A 14510-nucleotide genomic window follows, 5' to 3' on the forward strand; every position below is an offset into this window, starting at 1 on the left:
GTTTTTGCATGTCTCACAGCATGCCGTAAAACGGTGCGGAAAGACATGTGGTTGGTAATTTGCTGCTTGACTATTCACATTGCTCTTTTCCTCCTCTCACCTTCACGATGAGCAAAAGAAAGGAGCTTGGAGACTGCTCTTTAGGCATTCTTCTCTCCAAGAGAGGCACTTGTGGTTTATATTAGAAAGGTGAGGACTGGGCCTTTTCTGGCTCTCTGAGGAGAGGCTTGGAGCATTTCTCGGTGCGTTTACCTGGAGTACTTACACCTCTGCTGATGAGGGAGGAACCACTTGATCCTTAACTAGAAAAATCCTCTTTCAGAATCACTCTCTAGCGCCCATACAGGCATTCAAAGCTCAGCCCAAAGGGTTTTCCATTAGCAAGCTAGAAATCCACCTGCCTGATTCTCGCGTGCTGCTCTCATTTCACTGTCGTATTCCAGAATTGCTCAGGAAAGATAATTTCTAAGATCAAAAGCACAAAGCTTACGTTTTCTGCCAAGAAACTTTGTGGGCACCGTGTGATCAAAAGCCATCTCTTTGTCATGCTGCGGCTGTGTCTTTCCTCTGTCGCTGCAAAGAGGGGAGGGTAGTGCCGCTCAGATGGTAAAGTGTTACTAAAAAAATATATATTTTTTAGAGAAATGTGTCCCAACATTCATACTCAAGAATTCATAAAATAAGCACATTAAAAAAAAATAAAATAATCAAAGACCGCTGAAGGCACAGGAAAACCTCCAGCACCCACGTGCTCAAGGGATGTGTCCCCACCATTGGTGGGACCTGCCATCTCGCTGGCCGCTGCTCTGCTCGCAGGGGCATCTCCATCCACAGAGGAATGGTGATTTACAAAGTAAAAACTTGATGCAACAGATACCTCGTCACCCGACAGTGACATAAATAAAAGCCTCGGTGCACGCTACGTTATATCACTAAAGGTTTTGCTTTGCCAGAGGCAGTCAGCATTTTGAAAGGTTCTGACTCTGGAAGCTGGTTTGAGTTTTGCTGCTGACTTCAGTGACAGCAAAAAAAAGAGACTTGCACGGCAGGTAGCGACTCCTTTTGCCCTTCTCCTGTGGGAAATCGGATATTTGCTCACAACCTCCTTTCGGAAAGCCCTGGCCAGACCTGCTGTCTTATTTTGCTATTTGCAGTCTGCCCAGAATCATTTTCCCCGCCTCAGCCTCAGAAGCACTAATATAATGTTGGAGATAAATGTCCTATGGAAGTGGTCCAGCGTGAGATACGGTGGGAGTAGGGTCAGCACGTTGGAAATGGATAATGAATAACAACTGATGAAACATTATTTAACTCAAAAGTCTTCTCTCGAATACAAGGACTCTGGGGTATGCTACAGTCCTTAAAATAGCGTAAGAAACGTAGTGCTATTATAGCTGTTAACACTCGGTAACACCACATACTTGTTGAAAGGTAATATTGATCAACAGAGACAGAAAGCGGTTTTTTGGCAGCTGTTTGCCAGCTCCTTGGAAATGAATATGGGAGCCCATCACCAACAGATAAACAACCCTTCTACAGGGTCACCAGCTCACTCCTGGCACGAGCTCATCCGCCAACAGAAGCGCTTCAGAAGAGGAAGAGACGGATGGATTTAAATATCATCGCTGTGGTCTTAGAAATTAATTGTTTAGTGCAGTGAAAGGGTTGTGTCAGAAAGCAAAGCAGCCTGCCCAGAGCAGCAGTGAGTTACTCCTGACGGTGCTGCAGTTCTCAGCACCCGTCATGGGGAAAACCAAGTTATTTGCCTCACCAGTGTAAGATGGGGACCATGTCTGAAATGCAAAAAATCTGCAGAACCCGAGTGGGCGAGCTGGCGATGCGGGAAGATTCCCTCTTGGGAGGGAAGCCCGGAATTGCACAGCCTTGCCCAAGGCAACCGCGCACGGGAGCTGCTGCCGCTTGGCTGCACCGAGGGCGATGGCACCGCTTGGCCCTCACCTCCGCCTGGCTGCGGGACGAGCCGCCCGCTCGGGCACTGCTGCTTCACAGTGGGCAGGAACCCACCACCTTGGCTCCCAGAAACGCATCGCTGCACTTCTTGCCGCCCTGGCACGCACCGGCACTGAAGACACATACCCAGCGCCAAGCACGGTGCGCGAGAAGGACCTTGGGATGACATTGGGGCACTTTATCTTAAACAATCTGTTTACTCATGTGGGCAAGCCATATATTTTTTTAATATATATATATATATATGGAATATAACCTAGCTGGGGCCAGTACACTTCAGCCCAGGCAGTTGCTGGCTCAGGCGGCCGTGGGGCTGCCAGTCCAACCAGCAATGTGAGCGTCAGGAGGAAAAGGTCTATCAGCATCCCCAGTTCTGGGCCGAGCTGTTGTTTTCCTCCCCAAAACCAAACCATAAACTCAACTTAAGGCTGGCTCATCCTTGCCTTGCTGACAGAAATTGTTTATTTACCGACTTAATCAACAAACCAAACTCACAAAGCATTCCCATGCAAATGGGTAAGAGCCCTGGTCTGCTCATTTTGCTAATCACCAAGTAATGACTGTAGGCTTGTTATCTAGGAACTAGCGGGGCATGGAGACACGTGAATGAAATCTACATCGTATTTTTCAGCACACTGCCCACTCAGATGTCCCTGAAACGTTTGGTTGCAATGTTTGCTACATCTTCGTGCCACAGCATTTATTTTTGTGACTGGAAATCTCTGCCTTTTCCCTGCAACGCTGGGTGGTGGTTTGCCCACTGCATCAAATAAACGCATAAATCCCTGCCCCAAGCAGGTAATGAGAACTGAAGGAATGAGTTTGGCTTACCAGGAGCTCATCTTTCCGTTTCGCATCCACTCCAAGGAAGTATCACGAGGGTGTCAAGTGCTTCACATGCAATCTTGCCAACTCTGGGAAGCAGCCGCTTCCTTTCCAACTTTACATACTGCTCCTTGGTAAAGGTAAACATGGAAAGCATCTGTTAGGAGGAGATAACCCAATGACTAAGGTATTTCATAACGTAAAAGGTGAAAGAAAAACAGCCCTCTGCAATTGATGGCATTGCTTCAGCCCAATACACGTTCTGGGACGGCATTCTGAGGTGTCACAAATGTAGCGCTGGTAAGAGCTGCTGGCTAGCAAGCTGGGCAGAGTTCCACGGCACCGGAAAAATCACGCTAGTCAGACTTTTAAAGAGCATTGTGAATTAGCACAAATACTACAATTCGCCTTCCTAAATTTAGCTTGTAGAGAAAAAGCATGTGCACTCAAAATACCGACATGCAAAACGAGACACGTCAAAAAAGTGCAGGAAGCCTTTCAAGAAAGCATGATTTCTTTGAACAATATGGTTTATTCTGTAATCTCAGGATGAAGATTCAGCAAGTCTGATATAAAGTAGTTTGTACTAGCAAGCCTAGAAGCGACCAGGCTTATCTGATACCTATTTAAATCTGGGTTTAGGATTAAGTATCCCTTCCCCAGTCGAGGACAGATGAGATGGATAGCGGCAGCTCTGGTTTAGGCTTAAACTTCCAGGACATGTGCCACAGCAGCTGCAATAACCGCCCCAGGAAGAAAAGGAACAGTCCGGTGATTCTTAAAATAGAATTTTGGAAGCCTGAGTTCAGAGTACAGGCTTGCTGTACTGGGAAGGGTTCCTGCGGGATGTTGGTGATGCAGTAAACTGGTGATGCAGTAAACTGGTGATGCACTGAGGACTCTGGATTTCAAGCAAAAACATCACCAAAAACTGGAAGCCGCCCACACTCCGTGCGTGCAGGGATCCACCAGAGCCTCGGAGGGGACTCGGCTGCTCAGCTGCTGTTGCCAGCCTGATGCCGATCCCTGGAAGGCGATGGAGGCTGCTGCAGGAACTTCTCCCGCTGCCTAAAGGCAATTAACACCCACCAGATTGGGATAAACCAGGCTCCAGCTTCCCAGCTCGCTAGCAGGCGGCTGGGGCCGCGTTTGGCCGCTGCCCGCCGTTTGTTGGCTTCCAGGCACCGATTCTGCGTTTCCTGGTACCACCGTGTGGCGAAGGGATGGAATAGGCTGTTAATCAGGGAGGCGTTAATGAGATAACAGCACTCCCCACATCCCGCAGTCCACCGGGCAGTGGCCAGGAGGCACCGCGAGGTTGCCAGATCCAGCCTTCCCCTGCCAACGCGCCCCAGGGCCAGCTTGCTTTTGACGCCACGGGTGGTGTTTTTTTTACAAAAGGAATTAATTCAGTATGAATGGAATTTTCCTCCCTTGATTTCTGCAGGGCTTGCCTGATTTGATGATGGTGCAGCGGGGAAACCTGGGCATCTCGACCCAGGCTGTGGTCCAACAAAACCTACTCACCAAACACCCACAACACAGTCACAATCTCTGGTGTTATCTCCCGTAAAAAGGAAATTGTGAGAAAACCTAATTTAATTGCCAAAGTTTACAGTCAGCCCTCAGGCTAGACTCAGAACACCTAACACAGGTACATTCAACTCTTACGTGGAGATAACACTTATTTCCATCAATAATAAGCACGGAGATACCACTTTATTAGAATAAAGACAAACAAAACCTTCTGTCTGGGCAATTCTAAAACAGTAATCGAGTGTAATGAGATTAATAGTAATCTAATAGCAACTCCTCTCTTGCCCCACAATTGCCCTACACACTCACCTCTGCACCAACACAGCAGTCAACACGCTCGAGAGCAGGGGAGAGCTGCTGCCCGGAGGGGTATTTGTTAAAAATCCAGAAGTAAACTCAGTGGGATAATTTGAGCAAGATAAAATGAAATCCACTATCAAATCTACTCAGAAGGGGAAACCTAGAAAGTCTGGGGTTTAAGTAGCAAAATGCGAAGTCTTGTAGGACCTGCAGGTGCTTTGGGAGGTGGAGCGGGGGGGTGTTGCACACCTTGGTCATTTGCAGCCACCATAGGGCCATTCCTCCTAAGTTCTCTCAGTGCTTTCTCCAAGCTGGTTTTATGCACTAAAGGCAATGAAATGTTCTTCTTCGGAGGCTTTAATGCATTTTCATAGACCTTGGAAGCTTTCCCTGATGTTTTCTGTTGCTGTTGCTTCTGCCACACTATAGATTTTCTGGCACCCTAAAACCGCCCTACACAAGGAGATGGTTAAAACCCAAAAAGATTGTCAAAATAGTTTAAAAAAAAAAAAAGCCCAGCCTTTCACATCAGAAGTCTTCCTAATGCCAGCTTACTAAAGATCTTTATTAGTCGGTATCTCGCTCTCATTACCCTCAATCAAATTTTACTCAGAATCAGCTCCCCCTGTGCCATCTCCTTCCCATCCCTTGCAAATGAGGATGGGCTCGCATTGTAAATTGTGAGTTTAACTATAGCTCCATTTCATCTCTACGAACTGCAGGATAAGGACCCATTTCTCAGGAATTATAGTCAGCAGTATTAGTCCCTGGGTATGGTATTACCATATCTGGGATGATTTAGGGACAATGAAATCCCTGGGCCATCAAGCTGGGTGATTCTTCTGACACAAATGATCCTGCAGCTCAATATTCACTGCTCACGCTCCCTGCAATTTGGTCCGTTTTCCTTCCTTGTTCCTTTTCATATCCACCCATGGCAGGACTCGGCTGACGGGAGGAGTACACTGTCACTTTTTCCAAATACAATTGAGCTCAGTGAATGCAAGATGAAAACTGCTGCAGGAGGAAATTACCCTGAAACTCAAAACTGTTAATCCAAGGGCATTGCACTGGGAGAAGCAGGGACAGGAGTTTGTCACTCTTGGGGAGTCCTCCCAACGCGATCTAGTTCACTTGTTCCCATGGGTTTTTAGCCCAACCTGTTTCCCCCCGAAAGAAAAAACACGGCTGGGGCAAAGGTGGGTCTGTAGGATCACGGTGAGTGACCCGCTGGCCTGCAACTAGCTCACAGTGACTTCTACTCAGTTTTCATCAGCACACCGTACACTGCCTTTGCGGAGTCCGCGGACTTTGCTCCATCATTTCTCAGTAATCCAACTGTCCTTAAGCCCCCAGCAAAAATCTGAAGTATCAGGAAAAGACGACTCACCCACAGGCTCCGCTGGAAACCCGCCAAAGGTTTCAGCATTGTTAAGAGCTCGGCCATTCTTTGCCATCTTACCTATTAAGAGGCAAATAAATGATAACAGCAGTTTAGGTCCATTTCCCAGACAATCTGTGCTGAAATTAATAAACTGAGAAACAATTTAGTGGCATAGCCAGTGATTTTTCATGGATTTAAACCACATACAGCTACACAACTGCTTCAGAAAGGCAAATGAGTAGTTTCAGCGTTCCTTATCAGGCCTTGAAATCATCAGCGGTGACTTTCTGGATCCTGGATGCGGCTGCTCCCCATTGCACACAAGCAGCTGCAACTCCAAGCAACAGATTCCCTCGGCATATTGCATCAGGCTTCTCATTTATTGTACATCCCTTGTGCAAGTCAGGCTTTTCGGTAAGAGGCTGGATAAAATGAAGGTGGGGAAGGTATCAGACAGCAGAACAAGAAAAATTATGTAAATTGACAGTGAATGTTCAGAACTGGGGTAATTAGCAGCAAGACAAAAAGCTTTCATATGTTATTTTAAGTACAGGACACATCCAATGTACCCAGCACAGCAGCGTGCCTAGCACAGCTTTCAAGGCGTACAGTAACCATCTAAAACGAAGTGACTGAGCTGTCCAAACATCACCAGGACCCCAGCTTACCCTTCCAGACTGTCACTGCTGGTCCTCAAGATATCGGCGTTTGAGGTATTGAGAGCGGCCCTGAGGAGGACTTGGGGGAGCTGGTGGATGAGAAGCTCAGCCTGGCCCGGCAGCGTGGGCTGGCAGCCCAGCAAGCCACCCGTGCCCTGGGCTGCTGCATCCCCAGCGGCGTGGCCGGCAGCTGGAGGGAGGGGATTCTGCCCCTCTGCCCCGCTCTGCTGAGACCCCCCTGCAGCGCTGGGTCCAGCTCTGGGCCCCAGCATAAGGACACGGAGCCGCTGGAGCAGGGCCAGAGGCCACGAGGATGCTCAGAGGGCTGGAGCATCGCTCCTGTGCGGGCGGGCTGGGAGTGGGGCTGTCCAGCCTGGGGCAGGGAAACCTCCGGGGAGACCCTCGAGCAGCTTCCAGTACCTAAAGCAGCCGACAAGAAAGCTGGAGAGGGGCTTTTTACAAGTGCCTGTAGCGACAGGATGAGGGGGGGTGGCTTTACACTGAAAGAGGGTAGATTTAGATGAGATACTAGGGATAAATTCTTCCCTGTGAGGGTGCTGAGGCGCTGGCCCAGGCTGCCCCGAGCAGCTGTGGGTGCCCCGTCCCTGGCAGTGCCCAAGGCCAGGCTGGACGGGGCTGGGAGCACCCTGGGCTGGTGGGGGGTGTCCCTGCCCGGGGCAGGGGGCTGCAACTGGGTGGGCTTGAAGGTCCTTTCCAACCCAAACCCTTCTGTGATTCTTTGGTGTAGAGAAACCAGAGGATCATGTCTTCTGCAACAGAGACACATTCCTAGACATTGGAACTTGAACAAAGCCCTGGAATGCAACCGAGCTCTGACGGCACTGCTTGTCCCTACACCTAGCGCTCGTATTTTCACCTGTCGTGCAATCCATGGTCTTTCCCAATCATCAGCTGCAAGCAGGAACTGTTGTTGTGCATGCCCAGGTTTTTTTAATGCTCAGATCCTCAGCTTCATTTAAAATAGCATGCTCTCTGTCTTTTAAGCTGGAAAATAATTGCACATCACTGCACAGCACCAGTACCTTTCAACAGGAGACCACCGGGTAGTTTTTCATGTTAGCTTTGCTTCCGTCAAACACCAGTGGTCTCTGGTTTTTGTAAACTCAAACAAATAGGGCAAAACACATACCAACGCAAAGGCCACCTGACAGGCCAGCTTTTTAAATGCACCCCGCAGCATCAATCACATTCCCAGGCAGATACACAGAGACAATTTTCTGTGTAAAATGATTACAGTTTAACAGAAAAACTTATTTTTAGCTGAAGGCGTTCTGGCAGCTGGAGATGCAGATTTGCGGCACTTCTAACCACTAAACATGCATGGATTGCAGCACAGGGTTGCCTGCTCTTTAGCTTTTAATTTACAGAACTAATTAGTTGGATTTACTGTCTTTAGCATCCCTACCATCTATTTGCTTAAGGAGAAATAGATGAGCCCTGCATGTCAAGTCAAGCCCAACAGGCCAATAACTCCAGCACAAGGGCACGTCTGGATGGGAAACACCTTCGATGTAGCAAGAGCTTCAAACCTTGCAGCACCGAATATACGCGTTGCTTTATGGAGAGAGGGGCAGAACCCTCACTGAGCCACAGCACGGATCGTCCGGGGGGTACAACCTCTCTAGCAACTTAAACACGTACAGAGGAGCGAGGACGTGCCGATCAGCAAGTAGATTCTAGACCAGGATAAAGGAAAATACAGGAGATCAGTAGTAAAAATTAAAGCGTCAATACTTTCCGAAGCGTGTTATGGTACCGGCGTGAAGCAACACGTGTGGCAAAGACATTAAGGCAGTCAATTCAGTACATCCAAGATGCGACGAGGTTTGGAAGTTCACTGGTTAGCAGGAAGATAGCACAGCTGAGTAACTACAGAGAAACTTACGTGGCAGTTGCCACATAAAATAATCATTTTCCTGCTCGGCTGGAAAAAATGTCCTGTACAGCAACACATGGGACAGCAACACACGGTTTAGGCTTCCAGGTATTGAAAAGATTAAGTAATAGTTAAGCACCAAGTTCTTCAACAAAAAGCAACCCTGCAATTAGCCTTTATTAGCGGTACTTTATTTAATGACTAGGGAATGAAAAACCTTCCAACCACAAAGATGTTCACGGAGAACAGCAAGCGCATTCCTGTTGGCAACCCGCTCAAACCCCGATGCGCCGGGAACTGCTCACTCCCTTTGCAGAAGCCTGACAACGGGAGGCTCTACAAAAGCAAGGAAGGCTATTTCAAAACCTCTGATTTTAAAACATTTAATTATTATTTTCATGCAATGGTAATTATGTTACTATTGGGTGAAATCTCAATTTCGCCACCCACAGAGCGCTTACAGTGTCACCCAGGTTGTGACCCAGCCTCGGCGCATTCCGCAGCCTCCAGGCTCACCTGGCTCAGGCACCGGGAGCTCAGACCTGCCACCAGCCCTCTCCTGCTCCTCCTCCTCCTCCTCCAGACCAACCTCTTCCACAGGACACGGCGGAGCAACCCAAAGTTCCGGGACCCCGACAGCCTAAATCCTTGACTCACCTTCTGCTTTGCCTCAACATCTCACCCCCACGCACGACACCTCCGGGCTTCTGGCAAGCCACATCCCTTGGAGAAAGCCCTGGATGGTCACCGGCCTCTTCTCCCTGTTCCCGCTGCTGGGAAGCCGCATCCCACCGCTCCGTCGCTCCAGCAGGCCGCCCGTGTTTTTGTTGGCTCTTTCTAAGCTGCTGCTTCTGGGTGGGGTAAAAAAAAAAATTATTTAATGTTATTTTTCTTACACTTGCTAGGGCAAACGCAGGACCTACCGGCCACAGTAACGCACTGATGGGGAAGTAGCTCATACGAGTGCATTTCAAACTGGCCGCTTCCCAGTATGCCCAGCCATTCCGGAATACTGCCAGCACTCCAGCCACCAGTCATGATGTGAAACTGCCCCGCTCGTTTTTGTTGGATTCCCTCCGAAAACAGCACAGGTTAGGAACAGACACAGAAACCCTGGGGAAGGCCAAGCAGAGATGGAAAAAATATCCCATCTGAAAAAGTTGCTGAAGGAGACATTTACACATCAGGGTTTTTGGTTTGGCTCCGCTCTGTAGCGTAAGGAGCAGTGATAAAAATGGCGCATTTTAACTCAACAAATCTTTCCTGCAGTCACTACCACAAGCGAAGTCTGTATTTGATTAGCAGAAGCTACAGTATTCAAGCTTAAGTGCAGAAATCTAACACACAATCAGTTTTATGGAGCTAGTTCTGGTTTTGCTACCCAGAAAAAGCTTACCAAAATTTATTTTTCTCTGCAGCAACTGCAAGATTGCCGTCTTCTTCCCCCGCTTTGTATCGTGGCTACTTTTTAGACAATAACGAAGACTAATTATCTCGGTAGATTCACTTACGGGTTCCATTTTGGACCTCCTAGTAAGCCAAGGGCTTCTAAACACCCTGCAGCCATCTAGCTTTTAGGCAAGGAAACCTCGCTTTTTGTTTGTGAATTAAGACCGAATTAATTACCTGAATTAAGATGCTTAAAACATTAGCAGAACGTTGCCTAAACACAAACGCATACATGCACACAGCCAGCCTTCTTCTGACATTACCCACATTAGAGACGAAATAAAGGCAAGAGAAATTAGAAAGGCATTAAGAACAGTCCAAGCCAAACCGTATCCAGCTTTATTAAAGGTACTTTTCATAAACAATCATGGTAATTTAGGCAGGACATGGGCTACAATCTGCAACATTTTACAACAACTGTTGAACTCCCCTCCCTTCATGGACTACCAAAACGTAAAAGTTGCTATAAAACTGAAGAATCTTCATCTCATACTTGTAGAGGGAAAAGTTTAGAGTGAGGGTGGACACTTTCACATTTCGCATGTTGTTTAACAACTCTCCATAAATCTACCCTGACTTTTAGAGGAAAAAAAAAAAAAAATACTTAAAAATGCAGGTTTCTCATCTGAAGATCCACAATATAAAAGAGGAAGCAGAGCTCCTTTTACAGCCATTACATCCCAAATTAGACACCAGAAGTTGGGATCACCTGACAACGCAGAGTTTTAAGTCCCGAAACGCTGGGTTTTGCCATACTTTGGAGTGACAGGCTCTGGGCAAGCGACGAGAACGCGAAAGGAAATACAGAGGGCATTGCAAACAGCGGTTCTGAAGTCGGCAACAGGCGTCTCGGGACCTTCGATATTCGCTCAGGATGCACTTCACAGAACTTAAAAGGAATCCCTTCCTCCTCTATTAGGCAAGAGCCCTTCTTCCAAAAACAGGGGGATTGGGAAAACTTTTCTTATTAAAATTCAGATTCCAAGAAATAGACTAAGTGACATTTGTCCCCACTGCCCCCCCTCAAAACACAACAACGAAGCGGTCTGTGTGCTAACAACATAGCTTAAAAAAAAGTAAAACAAAATTCTGCATTGTTATAAAACTTGATAAAAAATAGTATTTCAAACTGTACAGTCACCAGAAGTACACAGTTATCAAAAATTCACACATTTTACTTGGCTTCACCAGCACCTTCAGCTTTCTGTGCCTGAAAGAAAAAGGGGAACCGGTCAGTATCCACCACGCACTTGCACCAGAGAACCAGCAACTCATTTTTCTGAACAGCAACTCTCTAAACAGATTTTACTGGGGCTGTGCCCCTCTTAACTTTAAATAAAATCTAACATTCGAGACACCATAAAAAGCAACCTGAAGCTGTGTTACTGCCTGCAAACTTTACGCATTTTGAGAACGAGGCAGAACAGTAACTTTTGTGCGCAGCTTCAACCGGCAAACAGACAATTTTAGCTCCTTACCACCCAAGCAGCACACCCCCCCGCACCTGCAGACGCGGTGCCAGCGTCATAAGCAACAGGTCTACGTAATCGAGCAATAATTCCTCTTCGTTAGCGTGAGCCTAGACCCGTCTATATATGATACGGACAAAAGTAACTGGTTGATGGAAGACACGCCACCAGACCCGCTGTTATATACCTGGTCTGTTTTGGCATCTCCGTTTTCTGCAGGGTTGTTTCCCTCCTTGCCAGCATCAGCTTTCCCCTTCTTTCCCTTGGGCAACTTCTCGCTCTTCTGTAAATGTAAGATGACGTAGGCCGTTACAATTACCAACATCCAGTCACTGAGCCACAAGAATCCAAAAACTGGAATGGTAAAAACCAATGTTGGATGCTGGCCCCAGAAGACCGCAACACACAAACGTCTGCGCGCTCAAGAGACTGACAACTGTGAAGCACCTTCGCTTTGCTGTTTCTTACGCGAATTCCATAAAATTCCAAAGTTTTCAGTGCAACTTTACAGAAGCAATGATGCAGCTCAATTTCATCACTACATGCGCTGTTATTCAAAGTTTTATTAGTTATTACTGGACCAATCTAAACCTCGTAACCCATTTACCTCTCAATAATAGCGCTGACAGAACAACCTACCTTTGGAGCTGCCTTTTTAGGTTTAGGCTCTGGCTTCGGAGGAGCAGGTTTCTGTAAGTGAGACAAACCCCTTGCGTTATTCAAATTATTTTAAGAGAAGCATACTACTTTTTTTTAAATAAAAAAAGTCAGCCCAAGTGGTTTATTTTCAGGAAAGCAAATCAAAACATTTGAAGTTGAAGCACTTACTTGATTTATCAATTATTCTAGCACTCCCAGAGCACCACACAACAGGGCAGTTTGTTAAGCCAGTAACTTTCTTTCAACCGAACAACGCGTCTCTCCAGAATACCTAGAGTTCTCACACAGGTACAGTACCCAACACTCAAGTTTAAAACTACCGAGTGTTGCGATGTTTCCGCTCAACAAGTGAATACTCACAGCAGATAACCTTGCTGATCTTCGTTGTGGCTGTTTAAAAAGAAAAATGAATGATTTCACGTGATGGAGTACAACTCCTCAAAAACTCATCAGATAGCTGTTTCCAAGCAGTAAAATCCCAGAACTAAAGTTTTAAGTTTTCAGTTCCCTTTCCCGCCCTGTTCTCAAGAAGCAGGAGGCTAGCCCGCTGCAACTGCTGAGAGCTGGCGATAGTTAAGTAGATTTTTCACGGTAAAGGTTAAAAAACAGTTAATACTTTGGAAGTCAGACCCAATTAAGGCCAGCCTTCCCCCGTTCTTGATTTTGATGAAGTTAAACCTCATCTTCCAAGGAAAACACTTTATGATCCAACTTTCTCGTCATATTGAACTTCTTACCTCATCCTTAACTTTGGCCTTATCGCCCTTGGTATCTCCTTCAGCCTAGGACATGAAGCACAAGTGGCATGGAGGAGTGAAAGGGCGGCGGGCTCAGCCCCCCTCCCCGCACCCACCGCTGTTTAACGACACCCCCCCTTCCCCAGCCACCGAAGGCGACCCTCCGGGAGGGTGCAGGACCCTCACGGTGCCCGGGGCTGGCAGGGGTCCCCGACAGCAGGGGGAGGGGGGGTCCGAGCCCCCGGCCTGGGGGACTGCGTCCCGGGGAGGGGGAAGCCGCTAAATCTCGGGGAGGGGGCGGTTGAGCCCTGGGCCGGGGGCTGAGCTCCGGGGAAGCGGGGGGGGGCGCTGAGCCCCGGGCCGGGGACTCAGTCCCGGGGAAAGAGAGGCGACGTGGGAGCCGGGGAGGGGGGGCCGAGCCCCGGGCCGGGGGGCGGGGGGGGCCGAGCCCCGAGGCGGTGGCGGGGCGGGGGGCGGCGCTGTCCCCTCGGGGCGGCCCCGCTCCCGCCCACGGCTGCCCCCGCGGGGCGGCGGTTTTGGCGGCAAAGCAGCGCGGCCGCTTCCCGCCCTTTCCCGCCCCACCGGCGCTCCCTCCCCATCACCCACCCGCACCCCCCCCCGCCCCCCACCTCCCGCCAAAACCAACCGGATCGGACGGGCGCGCCCCTCCCCCGCCCCCGCGCCGCCGTGACCCCCACCGATAACGGGCCCCGCGCCGCCCCGCCCCCACCGCGGCCTCGCGACCGTTACCGCCCCGCGGGGGGGCCGGGTCCCGCCCCCCCCCATACACAGCCCGGCCGGGGCCGGGGAGGGGGGGGGTCCCTCCGGCCGCCCGCGCCCCCGCGCCACGTACCTTTCTCTTCGGCATGGCTCCGTGCGGGCGCTGTGCGTGAGGGGAGCGGGCGGCGGGGGGCGGGGGAGCGGCGGCGGAGCGGGGGAGGAGGGCGGGAGGCGCGGCGGCGGCGGCGGGCGGCGGGGCTGCCTCCCGGCTGGCTGCGCTGGCTCCCGACCCCACTAATTTGAATCGGGTGTTTATAAAGTTTTATATAGAGCCGGACGCGGCCCAACCGGTTCCAGCCGGATCCCCACCGCCCCGCCCGCCCATTGGCCCGCCGGGGTCACGTGGGGTGGGGCCAGGCGGGGAGGGGAGGGGGGAGCGGCGCTGAGGAGGTGGCGCGCGCGCAGCCGGGCCTCGCACCGCCCCCCCCCCACCCGCTGCGCGCGGGCGGGAAACGCCGCGGGGGGGGGGGGAAGAGGGGAAAAAAAAAAAAAAAGAAAAAAAAAAAACCACCAAAAACCCCGCGGGGGGGGCAGCAGGAAAGCAGCGATTCAACCCGCGACAGGCCCAGCCGGGAGCTGCCCCCCCCCTCCCCCCCCCCCCCCCGCACGGGGCGCCCCCCCGCCCCGCGGAGCCGCGCGCAGGTGAGCGCGGCCGGAGCTGTTCGTTCAGCACCAGGCGCGCCCGGGCGGGGGGGGCGGGGCGCGGCAGGGCTCGGGCGGATGGGGTCAATCAAAATGCAAAAATCCTGAACCAACTGTGCAATAAGCAACCGAAAACCGGAATCAAGATGCAAAAAGTTACGCTAAAAAAAAGTGCGGGGGGAGTAAAAATGCACGAAAGTT

At 50.0% G+C, this 14510-nt stretch overlaps 1 protein-coding gene across 1 annotated transcript; it reads right to left on the reverse strand.

The window, feature by feature from the left end:
• Nucleotides 1–10332: 10332 nt before the first annotated feature.
• HMGN2 (high mobility group nucleosomal binding domain 2) lies at nt 10333–13981 on the reverse strand. Its single transcript, XM_055704712.1, has 6 exons — nt 13741–13981; nt 12888–12932; nt 12511–12540; nt 12130–12180; nt 11678–11773; nt 10333–11231 (listed from the first exon to the last, which is right to left on the reverse strand). Exons 1-6 carry the CDS (start codon nt 13753–13755, stop codon nt 11196–11198), a joined length of 273 nt encoding a protein of 90 aa, XP_055560687.1. The 5' UTR covers nt 13756–13981; the 3' UTR covers nt 10333–11195.
• Between the last annotated feature and the right edge of the window lie 529 nt (nt 13982–14510).

This window comes from Falco cherrug, chromosome 3 (assembly GCF_023634085.1).
Source record: "Falco cherrug isolate bFalChe1 chromosome 3, bFalChe1.pri, whole genome shotgun sequence".
Lineage (NCBI taxonomy): Eukaryota > Metazoa > Chordata > Aves > Falconiformes > Falconidae > Falco > Falco cherrug.